General features: G+C 39.3%; 1 protein-coding gene across 4 annotated transcripts in view; it reads left to right on the plus strand.

The window, feature by feature from the left end:
- The window catches only part of LOC121512653 (LIM domain containing preferred translocation partner in lipoma), a 340,478-nt gene that overhangs the window by 219,077 nt on the left and 104,715 nt on the right, over nucleotides 1–16,686 (plus strand). For all 4 annotated transcript variants that reach the window (XM_041792030.1, XM_041792029.1, XM_041792032.1 and 1 more), the window contains one exon: nucleotides 10,632–10,728. In XM_041792030.1, coding sequence (XP_041647964.1) covers nucleotides 10,632–10,728 — 97 coding nt within the window. The remainder of the gene's footprint in view (nucleotides 1–10,631; nucleotides 10,729–16,686) is intronic.

The following is a 16,686-nucleotide window of genomic DNA, read 5'->3' on the forward strand; positions in this document are numbered from 1 at the left end:
TTGTGTGTGGTTATTACAGAATAAATGAGTGGCTATTTTTCCTCTGGTTAGTAGAAGACAGTGAGTAACTAGAAAAGCACTCGGAGAGCACAGACCTCCACCGTTAGCCCTATCTCCCAATAGTACAGAATCCTTTAGAAAATTTCTGGATCCAGGTGGTGATCTGGATCAGTCCCAAAATCAATCAGTTCTTCCTTATGCCATTTCTGACATTTCCTGAAAATTTCATGAAAATCCGTCCACAACTTTTTGAGTTATGTTGCTAACAAACAAACAAACTAATGAACAGACTAACTACACTAACTAACTACACTAACTAACAAACTAACTAACAAACTAACAAACTAACAAACTAACAAACAAACTAACAAACTAACAAACAAACTAACAAACTAACAAACAAACTAACAAACAAACTAATGAACAGACTAACTACACTAACTAACAAACAAACTAACAAACTAACAAACTAACAAACTAACAAACAAACTAACAAACAAACTAACAAACAAACTAACAAACTAACAAACAAACTAACAAACTAACAAACTAATGAACAGACTAACTACACTAACTAACAAACTAACTAACAAACAAACTAACAAACTAACAAACTAACAAACAAACTAACAAACAAACTAATGAACAGACTAACTAAACTAACTTACAAACTAACTAACAAACTAACAAACAAACTAACAAACAAACTAACAAACCCTGCCGATCACATAACCTCCTTGGCGAAGGTAACTATTAACTCATCAGATTTGATAAATAATATCACTTTCAGTTGATCACCATACTGGGGAGTTAATACAGAGTCAATAATGATTTCCTTTTCATAAGTCATTCATTTGGGGCCCCTATTGTAAAATGGAGCATTTCAGTATCTAATCATTGCCCCTTCATTACATTCTCATTCAGCACCAGTTAGTAACCCACTGTGTCTAGTAACGGTGCTGATTCTTCCGTACCTTCTTGTAAAGTGTAACTGTTGTATTTGATGCTTCTCCATGGGTTCTAACTGATAGGATTTCATCCATTAAAAAGCAGATAGCTCATGACCTGAAACCATAAAATAGGAGCTGCTTTTAACCCAGTCACTGCTGAATTTAAGCGCTAACTTCAATGAAAGTGCGACTGAGTGTCCCGAGGGCATAGGCAAACAATTTACTGAATTGAACCAGACATAACTGAAAAATCATGTCTGCGGCACGTATAGCTGCTGTATGGTTTCTATTGTTGCCTCTGAAAAGCTGACAAGGAACTGCGAAGCAATCATAAAGCATGCAGGGAAGCAATTTCTTTCTCTTATTCAAGTGAAAAATTATTCCGTGCTGTCACAAAAGACTCCCTAACAAGGTGCTTTAAACTCTCTGGCAGAGCATTGCTGCAGGGTGTCAAAGAGTGGATAAGGTATAAATGAAGCTTAAACTCAAAAGTCTGTTTCTGGTAATAGCAGCATTTCGTTCCCTCTCCAGCTTGCTTTTGATGTGGAGCTAAGATTAACAGTGTTAAATCGTTTTCTTCACTGTCTCAAAGTAACAACACAGCTATAATGAGCCCAGTGTTGACAACAAGGGCACTCCTTTGAGTCTCAAAATATAAACCAGCTGATTATTTACTCTTTTATGCAGATATTTGAATAAGAATTCAACCCACTTGACATTTACTTCCACTTATCATGATGTTTATTTATAAAAAGTCATACAATTCCAGCTGACAAAAGAAGAACTACTGGGAAATGTTCACCTGGCTCTGATACTCTATAATATGATCCCAGCTGTTTATGGTCCAGTAGAAGAGATCATACAAGGTGCCAAGAATTCACAGAGCTCTGACCCGGCTGCTCTCCTCAGAGCGATCCAGCGTGCCTGAAAAATTTACACATGGAACGTGTCGATCCCTCAGAGTTAACGAGGCCTACTGTTTGGACTTTCATTATCCGCCGGCTATATCCTCAGCTGGGCTTAGCACAAGTCATGCCTCATAAAGTTTCAGGCTCTTTTTGAGGCATTGTGGACAGCAGTCAACGCTCAGCTTTGTTGAAGTGTGGGTCCAATGCTAATTTATTCTCAGGCCACACAGGTCACCAAGCTCAGTATGCATGGAAAACCTAGCTTACTCCCTGATAGACAGTGTATGGCTTTGGGACCTTTTTTTCAGTAATAACAATAAAGCCGTGGGTTTTCAGGTAAAGCAAAGTTCAGACCAAAGGTTTGCAACCCGACAAGACTTGCGGTGGACAGTTGCAGGTGTGTGAACTGAGCTGTCGCAGCTTGAATCAGACTGGCTGACGGTGTTGCCTGCAATTTAATTTGTCAATTTGCTAATGAAATGAGAAATGGAAATCTTATTTAAAAGGCTATAAATGCTTACAAATATGTGTTCAAAGCTGAATATTTGGCTTTGAACAAATACTTACCCGGCTAAATTTGCCAGTGGAAATAATATATTGTGTCAGCAGATATCTGTGTCAGCTGTTAAAATTTCATTGCCACACCACAATGGTGACGACAAGGGGAATTATCACACTAATGCAAACAGCCTGGTGTTACACAATATCAAGACAATAGAAAAAAGCACATTTACAGTACTGTCTTTCTTGCAGAGACTGATTTAGTGTACAACAAAATAGAAAATAAATGTCTTTATTTGGAGTGACTGAGATTCATTGTTATTGTCTCTCCCAAGGGTCAGGGCTGAGCTGAGAAAAAAAGGCCTTTAAAGGTCACATATTTTGCCCCTTTAAGACAAATATATTGGTCTCAGAAGTCCCCAAAACATGCCTGTGAAGTTGGTTAGTAAGTGTTCATGAGCTTTCTGACTCCGCCCCTCTCAGGAAATGGATGTGGCTTAATGGACGTGAGGAGGGTGCAACTTTCTTCCAAGTGGAGAGGGCGAACTGAACCTGGGGGCAGTTCCAACCCCCCACATGACACCATGAGGGGAAAAATCTGAGAATGGCTTTTTCAGCACACATTTTCTGAAAGTGGGTGGAGGGAATGGTCTCTCTGATTCTTCTGCGGATTATTAGGCAGGCCAGGGGCATATATTTTTGCTAGAAAAGCCTGAAAAAGTGTATTTTGCATTATATCTGACTTTTAAATTCATTGCTCCCTTGGCCTGGGATGGTTTACAGGTAGACCTTAAATGTTGGATTAAATGATGTATTTCTCTTGAAGTTAACCTTAACATTACTTGCTGGTTTACGTGTAATTGCTTGTATTTCAGTGTGCTAATGTGTTTTAATCTATATGTTTGGCTGCTTATTGTTTGTCTCTAACTTTGTACTTTAACTCTGCTGCTGCCTGTATTGGCCAGGACACTCTTTAAGAAGAGATTTATCTCAATAAGTTTGTTCTCCAGAGGAAAAATATATTTACAGGTGAATCTCCGAGAAACAGAATATTGTTTGATTTTTTTTTTTTTTCCATGGTTGACTTCAGACAGTTAAACTTCCATATGTTCTAGAGTCATCTCATACAAAGTGATATATTTCAATACTTGCTTTTGATGTGGAGCTAAGATTAACAGTGTTAAATCGTCCTCTTCACTGTCTCAAAGTAACAACACAGCTATAATGAGCCCAGTGTTGACAACAAGGGCACTCCTTTGAGTCTCAAAATATAAACCAGCTGATTATTTACTCTTTTATGCAGATATTTGAATAAGAATTCAACCCACTTGACATTTACTTCCACTTATCATGATGTTTATTTATAAAAAGTCATACAATTCCAGCTGACAAAAGAAGAACTACTGGGAAATGTTCACCTGGCTCTGATACTCTATAATATGATCCCAGCTGTTTATGGTCCAGTAGAAGAGATCATACAAGGTGCCAAGAATTCACAGAGCTCTGACCCGGCTGCTCTCCTCAGAGCGATCCAGCGTGCCTGAAAAATTTACACATGGAACGTGTCGATCCCTCAGAGTTAACGAGGCCTACTGTTTGGACTTTCATTATCCGCCGGCTATATCCTCAGCTGGGCTTAGCACAAGTCATGCCTCATAAAGTTTCAGGCTCTTTTTGAGGCATTGTGGACAGCAGTCAACGCTCAGCTTTGTTGAAGTGTGGGTCCAATGCTAATTTATTCTCAGGCCACACAGGTCACCAAGCTCAGTATGCATGGAAAACCTAGCTTACTCCCTGATAGACAGTGTATGGCTTTGGGACCTTTTTTTCAGTAATTACAATAAAGCCGTGGGTTTTCAGGTAAAGCAAAGTTCAGACCAAAGGTTTGCAACCCGACAAGACTTGCGGTGGACAGTTGCAGGTGTGTGAACTGAGCTGTCGCAGCTTGAATCAGACTGGCTGACGGTGTTGCCTGCAATTTAATTTGTCAATTTGCTAATGAAATGAGAAATGGAAATCTTATTTAAAAGGCTATAAATGCTTACAAATATGTGTTCAAAGCTGAATATTTGGCTTTGAACAAATACTTACCCGGCTAAATTTGCCAGTGGAAATAATATATTGTGTCAGCAGATATCTGTGTCAGCTGTTAAAATTTCATTGCCACACCACAATGGTGACGACAAGGGGAATTATCACACTAATGCAAACAGCCTGGTGTTACACAATATCAAGACAATAGAAAAAAGCACATTTACAGTACTGTCTTTCTTGCAGAGACTGATTTAGTGTACAACAAAATAGAAAATAAATGTCTTTATTTGGAGTGACTGAGATTCATTGTTATTGTCTCTCCCAAGGGTCAGGGCTGAGCTGAGAAAAAAAGGCCTTTAAAGGTCACATATTTTGCCCCTTTAAGACAAATATATTGGTCTCAGAAGTCCCCAAAACATGCCTGTGAAGTTGGTTAGTAAGTGTTCATGAGCTTTCTGACTCCGCCCCTCTCAGGAAATGGATGTGGCTTAATGGACGTGAGGAGGGTGCAACTTTCTTCCAAGTGGAGAGGGCGAACTGAACCTGGGGGCAGTTCCAACCCCCCACATGACACCATGAGGGGAAAAATCTGAGAATGGCTTTTTCAGCACACATTTTCTGAAAGTGGGTGGAGGGAATGGTCTCTCTGATTCTTCTGCGGATTGTGGGCAGGCCAGGGGCACATATTTTTGCTAGAAAAGCCTGAAAAAGTGTATTTTGCATTATATCTGACTTTTAAATTCATTGCTCCCTTGGCCTGGGATGGTTTACAGGTAGACCTTAAATGTTGGATTAAATGATGTATTTCTCTTGAAGTTAACCTTAACATTACTTGCTGGTTTACGTGTAATTGCTTGTATTTAAGTGTGCTAATGTGTTTTAATCTATATGTTTTGCTGCTTATTGTTTGTCTCTAACTTTGTACTTTAACTCTGCTGCTGCCTGTATTGGCCAGGACACTCTTTAAGAAGAGATTTATCTCAATAAGTTTGTTCTCCAGAGGAAAAATATATTTACAGGTGAATCTCCGAGAAACAGAATATTGTTTGATTTTTTTTTTTTTTCCATGGTTGACTTCAGACAGTTAAACTTCCATATGTTCTAGAGTCATCTCATACAAAGTGATATATTTCAATACTTTTTTTAATCTTGATGATTACTGCTTACAGCTCACAAAAATCTAAAATCTATTATCTCAAAATATTAGAATATTACAGAAAGGTTCATTTTTAAAGGTTTCCTGAGCCTTCACTCTCTCACTCTGGTTCAGTACACACAACCACAGTCATGGGAAAAACTACTGACTTGTCAAGATGCTTGAAGTTGAGTGTTTTCAATTTCCACAGTCAGTCATGGTTTAGGGTGCCATGTCATCTGCTGCTGTTGGTCCTCTGTGCTTTATCAAGTCCAGAGTCAACACTGTCAGTCATCTACCAGGGGATTTTAAAGCACCTCCTGCTTCTGATGAGAAGTTTTATGGAGGTACTGATTTCCTTTTCCAGTAGGACTTGGCACCTGCCCACAGCCAAAACGACCAGAAACTGGTTTACTGACCATGGTGTTACTGTGTTTGATTGACCAGCCACCTGGTCTGACCTGAACCCCACAGAAAATCTCTGGGGACATGTGAAGAGGAAGATGAGAGACATCAGACTCAACAATACAGATGAGCTGAAGGCTGCTTTCAGAGCAACCTGGGCTTCATAACACCCCAGCAGTGCCACGGACTGATTGGCTCCGTGCAGTGTAGCATTGATGAAGTAATTTGTGCAAAAGGAGCTCTAAGCAATAGACTAATATTTTTAGATAAACCTGCAAATATATGGAAATGATACATTGTCTCCACCAATTGCAGTGGTGTGAACTGAATGTCGCAGTGCAGCCCATCACAAGCAGGTGTGGATTTTAACTCGTCTTGTCGCAAATCTTTGGTCTGAATCAGCCGTAGGACTTCCTTTTCTGTTCATCTGCAGCGCTAATGCTGTCAATTATTAGTTCATAACATCCTGTAGTGGTATACATTCATCGTAAAAATCTCTGTTCAACAATCAGATATAAGGGTGGTTTCACTTTAGGGACCTTGGCCCAACAAGGTCCAGTTCTTTTGACAGCTGTGAACAGAGACATACTTGACTGAGGCACTGTGGCCAAGTCTGCTTGAAGAGGTGGTCTATACCAACATTTCTCAACTGTTTTCAGTGGGTTTTTTTCTGTCAAGGCACCCCTTGAAAAATTTTAAGTCACCCCATTTCAAATGTATCAATAAAAAAACATTTTTAATCACTATGACTGCTGGAATCATGTAGAAATGGATTTAACAAGATAATACAATAACTATACAATAAAACTGACTAAACAGTAAAGAATATTAAATATCGAGCAGTAAAACACAGTAGAAGTGAAATTCATATGTGAAAACCTTGACTGACACATGCTATCAGTCAAATTAATGAAAATCAGAGGCATACAAATACAGTCATTAATGGTATAAGAGGGCTGTGTGTCACGTTCTGTAATTACTCTTTCCTTCTGAATACAAAAACATTCAACACTCAATCTTCTATTGACTGATCTGATTCCTCTCTGTGACACAGTAAACCTCAGATAAATCATGACAAAACCGAGCCGGTCACTAACATTCACCCAGCTCCCTGATGTCACAATTAGGAACGCCTCAAAGGTCAGCTCAGACCTTGGCCCGTGTTACAATATTGAAAATCAAATCTACTGTAAAGATCCAGACGGCTCCGGATCTAGGGAAGGTCATCCAAGAGTCACTGATTTTCTAAAAAAGCTCCATGGAGCGGTACAAAAAAAGTGTCAAGTTCAGGCCTCCAGGGTGTCTGCAAAGGACGCGCACACCTGTGATGGGATTGGCTGTGAGATGGGGGATTGGAAGACGGGGGGATAGGGATGATTGGCAGAAAATGTCAGGCTCAACACGTCAGCGGCGTACAGACACACAGCAGGCAGGTGTCAGAGACTGCATGATAAGAGGGAGGGCACGCTCACAAGGAAAGGAGGGAAGTGGCATCTTCAGAGAGTTATGTCATCCTGCAGAAATCTCTCACGGATTAGACCGCAACACGAAACACCACTGAAGTCTTTTGTTCAGAGTACAACTAAACAGCCATCTCCTGACCTATTCCCCCTAATGTGCAAGACTTAAAAAACTGCTTTCTTCTAATGTTTTCCTTCTGCTATCATCTAAAAAAAATACAAGGATTAGTCAGGGTCACGGCTTTTTTCACATGCTTGTGTTGAACAGAAGGATATGCACAACCTTCTGAGCTGCAGCACCACCGGGGCCTGAGCCAGGGTCAGAGATCTCAGAGGGGAAACCAGACTCAAGACCATCCGCTGCATGTTGATTATAGTGCATGTGTTTTTATGTGACCTTCAGACAGCGCTTCATCCTGACATGTCTTACTAGAAAATTACTTAACCTGTTCTTTATTTTTAGTTGGGGCACACATTACTTCAGATATTTCAAACAGTTTTAAAGCCAGAGAAATTATTTATTTCGATAGCTGTAAGAGGACGTGTTTTTTCATGGCTGTTGCCATGATGTATTTAAGTAAAACAATCTTATTTACATAAAAAGCATGTACATAACTGACATTAAGGCACACAGTTAATAATCTGGCAGTCTAGACAGGCTTCTATAGTTCACATCCATCTGGGCAACAGCACACACACTGTCTGGGAAGGGAAGAAAAAAGGAGAAAAGAAAGAAAAAGAAACTAAACTAAGAGGCCCTGTGTTGGGCACCCAGGCCTCAATGATAGTTGGCTGGTAGTTGTGTAACAACAAGCCAGTCAGATCATGTTATGGGCACATATGCAATATCATAGTTGTATGCAGCCCTACACATGACATGGTCAAAAAAAAATTAAATTGTGGCCACGATATAGCTATAGCATGCGCACGAAATACTAATGTGTAGCCATGAAATACTAATTCATGGCCACAATTTAATTACTTTTTTTTTTTTTTTTTTACCATGTCATGTCTGGGGCTCCGTATAGTTGAGATTGTAGAGAGTGAAAACAAAACCAGAGCGGAAGACAAGCCTTGGAGTGAAGCCGAAGTAGCAAACCGTTGAATAAATTGACTTTGGCTGATTATCTGTAAAATACACAGCAAAACCTGCATACTCAAATTAACACTGTCAGAGTTAATACAAACACTTCTACAGTGTAAGGGTCCACACCACAGTGTGTTGATGTCACTCTTTTTGGAGAGTTGGTACCTTTACACTTGTTAATTGTCATTATTGACCCTTTCTGGAGTCAAACATAGACTCTTCTTAACACTAACCAGTGTTACTGTGGCTCAACACTCCTTTGTAGTGTTAGAAATTTACTCTGTCAGTAGCTGGGTTTCATTTACACTTGGAAATGCACAAAATCGAAATAGCGCAATAAAAAACTGGCAATGGAAACACCTGAATTTCGAAAAAACCCTAAAATATCGCTAAAAAGTTTTTACGCTTTCATGAGGAGGTTTTTCAGGTGTTTCAACATAGAAATATATTGCAAAAGTTCAATGGAAACACTTTTTCTGCATTTACAAGTCACAGGATGTAACATACGGTGTCACATGACCAGTCACTCCAAGACAACATGGCGCGGTACGTGTAGACAGAAGAAGAGACGAGACTTTTCTTAACATCATACTTCTACCCTTATACGTGGCTTTTGCCATACATACGGACTTTAGCTCTGAACTGTCATCCGTTGCCTTCGTCTTTTGTTCAAAATTATCAAGGCAACCGCTGTAGATGTAACCAAAACCGTACCAACACACAGCAGGCTTTGAGTGTCAAGCCTCCCTGCAGCGGATTCCCACGAGATGAGATTTTACGAGAATTGCAAGGCCTATGCCCAAAACTCCCTTCAATGGAAATGCATTCAAAGTGCAATTGTACTTAATCGAAATTTAAGAAATATCGCTTTTATTTTGTGAAAAACTGTAATGGAAACCCAGCTAGTGTTGCATTTCTGGAAGATTTCCTTTCATTTTCTGTGTAGATTCTAAATCATTACAATTTTTAATTACTTTTAATATTGCATGATATTTGTGATAATCACTAAAACTTGCCATTTGATATTGGAAATATGTGGCATAATCAGATGTTTTCTGGTAACGATGGGGCAAGGAGTCTTATGCAGAATTAGGTGACATCTATTTAAAAATGTCAGTTCAACATCATCTTACTACATATCAACCCCTGTCACATGTGGGAAGTCTATAACCCAATAGACATTGTCACTCATGGTGCAGATGTGTCTAACATAGAAAAAAATCACAATAATCCACCAGAAACACAAGCAAATGAATCCCAGCAGGGGTAACAATACAACAGGCAGCATATAAACACATAAATACATCCAAACACACAAATTCATCATGGGGAAACTGTGCTTCCCAGATTTGAAGTGGCAGTGTGCAGAGCTTGGATCAGTTGACTCTCTCCAGAGTTGAATTAACACTGAATGCATTAACACTGTCAACTAACTCCAGCACTGATGGCCATTTCACTCAGAATGGAGTTAAAATTACACGTACGGGCTTCAGATCAACTTGAAAATGCTTAAACCTGAGATTTCAACACTCCAGGTTTTGCTGTGTAGAATTGCAATATTGCTAATCAGCTAAATGCCAGATAGCATCATCAATAATCAGCCAGGCTGATTATCAGTCTACCCCTAATAACTGTCTTGTCTGTACACATGAGAATAGAGCAATTTGTTACTTTTCAGTGATTAAATAAGTTTTGTCCTGTAGGTCAATTTTAATGCTTCTAAAATGTACAGCAACCGTTGAAACGATCTACCTGATTGCTTAAATTTTTCTTGCATATCAAGTTGACCAAATGTCCAAGATTGATTGTGATATTTGTTTTAAGTCTTGTTGATGTTTTCGCTGTGTACATCCAAGCTATTCTTCTGAACTGGATATCTCAAGAACTCTTGAATGAATTGTCTTTAAACTTGCCAAAATGTCAACTAACTACTGCCAAGTGGTAGTTCGAGTTTTTTTATGCTTGTGGGAAGGTCACAATGAAAATATAAAACAAATCTAATGGGGCTGTAATGAGATTCTTTCAAGAATATATGTCTGTGAAATTTAAAAAAGTCAGACATATTACCTGTATTGTCTTTGTTCATTGGCTGGCTCTAACACCCAGTTTCTTTACAGTATATCACAGCTATGTTTCTCTCATGCTTTTCAGGGCAGCGCTCCCATGGCTCACCCTGAAGATGAGCTGGAGCGCCTGACCAAGAAGATGCTGTTCGACATGGACAACCCGCCATCTGAGGAGTATTTTGGTAAATAAAATAAATCAATTCACACAAATATTGTAAAGAAATAATCACATCTTGACATGTAATAAGAGGGTAACCAACAGTAGTCAAAGGGTCATAAATTCCAGGAACAACAGTGGTCTTTTTAGGAAATGTCAAACTACACCATATGGACAAAAGTATTTGGCCACACCTTTTTATTATTGCATTCAGGTGTTTCAATCAGGCCTGCTGCCACAAGTGTATAAAACCAAGCACTCAGCCATGCAGTCTTCATTTGTAAACATTTGTGATATAAATAGGTTGTTCAACAACAGCGACATGAAAGTCATCAAGGCTCAGTTGATTCCATAGCTGTGGAGTTCTGATCACCACTGGCATTAATGTAAGCACAAAAACTGTGCAGAGGAAGCTTCATGGAATAGGTTTCCATGCTTGAGCAGCTGCTTGCAAGCCTCACATCACCAAGTCCAATGCCAAGCGGCAGATGGAGTGGTGTAAATCACATCAACATTGGACTGTGGAGTGTTCTGTGAAGTGACGAATTTCTGTTTGGCTGGTTGAGTCTGGGTTTGGCGGACGCCAGGAGAACATTACCTGCCTGACTTCATTGTGCCAACTGTGAAGTTTTGTGGAGGAGGGATAGTGGTAGTGGGCTGTTTTCAGGGTTTGGAATAGGCCTCTTATCTCCAGTGAAGGTATCTTAATGCTTCAACATACCAATACTTTTTGGACAATGCTATGCTTCCATTTTTGTGGCAACAGTTTGGTTAAAGCCCTCTTCTATTCCAGCATGACTGTGCCCCGGTGCACAAAGCAAGGATTATGAAAACACGGTTTGATGATGATAATGGTGTGGAAGAACTTGAGCTCTGACCTCAAACCATACAGAGCACTTTTGGGATGAACTGGAATGGATATTGCAAGTATTATTGCTGCAAAAGGGGGACCAACTCAATGTTAAAGTGCATGTATTTGAATCCAATGCTGGTGTAATGGTTAGATGGACAAGTGCTTTTGTACATACAGTATAGTGCAAGTGCCATGACAACACTTAAAGCCTTATAGATAAAAAAGTTCAGTTTTCTGTTTTCATTCACTTCTTAACTTTTGAAGGTGATGAGGCTGGAAAGCTGTTGTAGCTTTTAGTAATTTTAGCAACATTTTATCCTCTTTTTCATTTTTTAAGAAAATATTTTGGTATTAAATAACGCTGCATTATGTCAGGGTCTTTATTCTTGCTAAAGCCTGATTTTTGCGCCCTTAACGCGATGCAGTCATTGACCATTTGAAGTTCTGTGTCGAGGGAACGCGTCGCTCTGCAATTCACTGCCATGCCGCTAGGGTGGTGTGGCAGTGATGCAGTCAGCAACCTCCAGCCCTGTGTTCCTGGAAATTTCTCACCAGGAATTATTTGCCATTTGGCAGTCCTTGTAGTGCGTCGAGGAGGAGTTGTAAAGGTGGTCGTATTTCCTAACCTCCTTGAGTATTCTCTCTTTAACTTGATCCATCGTTGAAACACTTGAACCGCTCCACAAAAACTTTAAAAATGGCGATGTTGCAGGAAGGAAGACCAGAAACAGCAACTGTCGGAAATGACGTTTTGGTCGGACCAATCACAGCCCTTGCCGTCCATGTCACCGCGACGCACAGTTAGGATTTTTTGAAGGTGCGCATCAGGCTACAGCGTAGGGGTCTGCGTCAATGCAGAGGGCTGCGCATAGCTACGCCGTCGACGCGACGCAGAAGCATAAATCAGGCTTAAGAGACATAGTATCAAAATAAAGGCTGTCAAATAACTTAAATTTTAAATTGCATTAATCTCAGAATTTCTGCAGTTGATCACAATCACAAATAATCACATCCCAATTTTTAAAAATTATATTAATTCCACTATTTTGCATTCACAATTGTTTTGGTGTCATTTTGGATTTTTCTACTCCTTTAATTGGGGTAATTGACTTCCTGTTTGGATACAGCTTTGCTAAATTGAAGATTTAACATGACCTCAACCACAGAAAAAGGAATTAGTTAAGGTTTGAAAAGGAAAAAGAGGAACAGTAGTGTTGACTTTTGAGTTTTTTCTAAGGGAAATGAGACATTAAGGAGCAGTGGTGGACTTAATTTACATCATTGTGGCTGCAGGACGATGCTGAACAAACATGTGCTTAATGGGACAATGAATCATTTGATTAAACATGATTTTGAAATATTAGTTTACTAATTGTGGATATTTATTGATTGCAATAAATGCGATTAATCTTGACAGTCCTATTCAAAATATAACTAAAACACACGAAGCTACTAACTTGTTAGGGATAGAAAAAGGTCATAAATCCTGTCATATCCTAAAAGGCCTGTTGCATATTTTGAGCATTGCAGCATTCTGCTATCCCCTTTTAGCTATCTTATCACAGATGTCAAGAAGCAAAAGCCTCTTTGACAATAGACAAAAATGAGTACTGTCCTGTTTTTCACATTTACGTTGACATCTCAGCAGAAGTCTCCTCATATACAGAACTTTTTCACAAAATTTCCATCCAAGTTAAGGCTCAGCTTTGTCAACACGATCTCATGAGATGATATCATAAACACACACACACAAAGTGAAAGTGTAATCTTAGAAAGGTGGGCTCCAGTTTATTTTAACTTCATGTAATTGTACCACTTTTCTTGTGTATGTTAAATGACTGTGTGCTCTGTCTTTCCAAGGTGAGGGTGGTGGGGGTTGTTTTCTGAATTCTTTACTTTGTTCGAGAGTATGTTCATCACTCAGCTCTCCTATAAGCATATAATCATTTGTGCTACATGTGGTGTTATATACTGTGCTGTAGGAGTGTCAGTGACACGACACCAGTCACCTCACATTGTAGCATCCATAGGTGAGAGAAGCGAAGGGGTGAAAATTAGCATGTGAGTCACTGTTTGATTCACATGTAACTCTTATCCTGAGGAAGGCTTTGCAATACATGAATTTCCTTTTTATACACTTCTGAGCACATCATTAAAGGACACGCTGTCACCTTTCAGGAGCTTTAATTACATGGACAGATCTGGTCAAAAAGTGCCAAGATGGGATAAAAACACACATTATAAAAAAACAGTGTATGAATAAGAGGTACTCGAAGAATCAAGTGGTGGAAGAGTCTCATCCTGTTGTTTATGAAGCAAAGAAGCCACTCTTAGTCATCTTTTCAGGCTAGTCTGCTACAGTCGCCGTATTTAAAATGCTGTCTCAAAGTAACCTTTGGTCTACCAAGAGGCAGAAAAAGAGGAAGCTCTTAAGCCTCTTGACAAACAACAATATTGTACTTACTTCTTGTCTTACTTCCATGCCCCTAATTATGCATAATTCATATCTTTCTTAAAACTAAAATAGACGAGAATAAAAAAAATACACCCCTGTACAGTTTGTGCCAGTGGAGAAATAACCTATTCTGACCAAAATCCTTTTTGAACCCGGCTGCAAACATGTTTTTTTCTGATGTAAAAACAGGTATTTTAACCTGCAGGTGCAGGTGACAAGGGTTATATGATATATATAACAATACATGTTGATTTTGGTCAACAAACAAGTCCTATTGCAAAGGCAAAGTTTTAAGACATTAACACTTCCAAACACTTATTTTTACATCCACAGAGGTCCAAGAAGTCATTTAGAATATTCTATGCATAACCACTGTGCTATTGATAATTGCATATACTATAGTATTTAACTTTTCAAACTTAAAACGTCCCGCACTGTTGTCTCTTAAGCTGTTGTTTTTCATATTATAACATTCTGGTTCCTGCAAGAATGTCTTTCAGGCACCACAGTTTCAGCAGTACATTCACATGTGGGGATTAAACAGTATAACTCCTTTAAAAAGCACCTGCCTGTAGTCTTTGTTATCAGCTACACTGTATGGTTCAAGCTTTTACAAATAAAGCATTTAAGTGCTGCTTGATGCCATTTAAAATTTGAGAGAAATTCTAAATTTACCACATTCTGTGCTAGATGTTGCAGCTCAAACCAGCTCAATGTAAAAACCCTAGCTTTTGTTGCTAACTGCTAACTAGCCGGGTGTCTTGTTGTGTTGCTGCAGTATTTTAACTCATTATTGCATAGCTTTTGCATTGCATGGCTCATGCCCTACCACTGACTTTCAGGTGTTTGAAGAAACTGGAAATAATCCAGTATCTTTGCTTTCAGTCTCTCTTGTAGACTTTCTCATCATATTGCTGACAGTTTGTTTTGATCTGAGGCTTACGCTACATCATGGAGTTAAGTGTCCACCATTGCTGTTGGCTTTTCTTCAACTGTACCATTGGCAATGTGTATTTTCAGACTACCATCACAGCATTGATCCATTCTGTTACATCTGTGCTGATACATGCATCAGCAAGGGGTATGTGATGATTTGTTGCCATATGGATTTTTGTGACTACAGGCCAATTTGTGACTATGGTGCTTCTGCAGCTTGAATCAAGTGGACACTTGAGGATCTACAGTTTTTTTTTTTGTTTTTTTTTGTTTACTTTTCAACACAGGAGGTTGCAGCTTGGTTTACAAAGCTCTTCACTCTTATTTGCCAATTCCTGATGTGAAGGAACAAATCAAGGAGGGCAGAGAATCGATCAAATATGTTTGACTTTCTGTTTGTAGGATGTGAGGCATCCCACATGTGGCTTTGATTATCTTTTACTTGTGATGGATGGTAAACCGGACAGAATATTGTAACTGGTCAAATGGATTTTTGCAACGCCACAAACACTAATGTAACAATGTAAAGGGTGAAAATGTACTAGACTATAAATTTTAGGCCATATCCCCCAGCACTATCTTTCCCTATAATACAATGCACTGGTTAAAATAGACTATCCCGGCTGGATTAGCCAGATCAGGCTATAATCATGCTTATAATGTGTCGTCTTACCTAGGGAAGAAACAAACAGGCTTCTCAAACTGTACTGACTGTAGTGCAAAATCAAACAAGTGTGACCTTAACACTGATAAAGGCTGATTAAAACAATGTGGACCAGTGGGTTAATGAAACAAAACTCTTAAGGTTTCCTAGATTAGCCTACCCAGTGACCCACAAAAAAACTTTTTTCCATCCCATGAACATTGTTTTTGTCAAACGGTCTGGAGGCTGTGGAGTACAGTGCAGGTGTGAGTGTTAGAGACGAGCTTAACCTTGGATTCTTGGTGCTTCTTATCGGTTTATATTCGAATGTAGACACAGCAGCGTATCTTCCCGTCTGGGAAACAGTCCTCAAGGTAGAGTCTCAAAAATATATATCAGTGTGATCAAAGGATAAGGCACGACTCTTGCTCAGGAAATAATGAGAGGGAGAGATAAAGGCTTCGGACAGATGAAACAGTCAGATTCTGATAAAACTGTTTCTGCTTTGATTGTCCAGTGGTGTTTTTTACTGTATTCCTCTGAAGCGCCTGATATTTAATTTTTCTCTCTCTTGAAAAAAAAAATTATATATATAACTGCCAGGATTAAACAAAATACCAATTTTTAATACTATTTCACAAAATAGGATTTAAAAGGCAAGGATGCTGTGCATTTATATTTCATTTCTATTTTTCCGCCCTCTCTACCCTCTGCTGCCAGCGAGTGCCATCCGCTCTGCTGTTGTCTCTCCTCTAGCCTTTAATCCCCTTTGCCCTGGAATTAGTTCCCATGCCCATTAGATACCTCACTCAATACATTCAATGGCGCTCTGGCGCTGCCTTTATATCTGCGCATAATCACACAGCACACCCCGATAGCATGTGTAGGTGTATTATAGCTGCAGGGACATGTATTTAACTGGTATTAAGGGATATTCAGCTTCACGTTTTTGCACACTGATGTAAAAGTCTTTAATTGGTTCACATTAGACATAGGTCAAATGGATCTGCTGGCTTAAGCAAAGAGTAGTCATTTTACAGAGACGGCCCTCAAAGCCGGGTTGGCCTCATTTTTCGGTGAATGCGTTCGCGATGCA

This window comes from Cheilinus undulatus, linkage group 7 (genome assembly GCF_018320785.1).
Source record: "Cheilinus undulatus linkage group 7, ASM1832078v1, whole genome shotgun sequence".
Classification (NCBI taxonomy): Eukaryota; Metazoa; Chordata; class Actinopteri; order Labriformes; family Labridae; genus Cheilinus; species Cheilinus undulatus.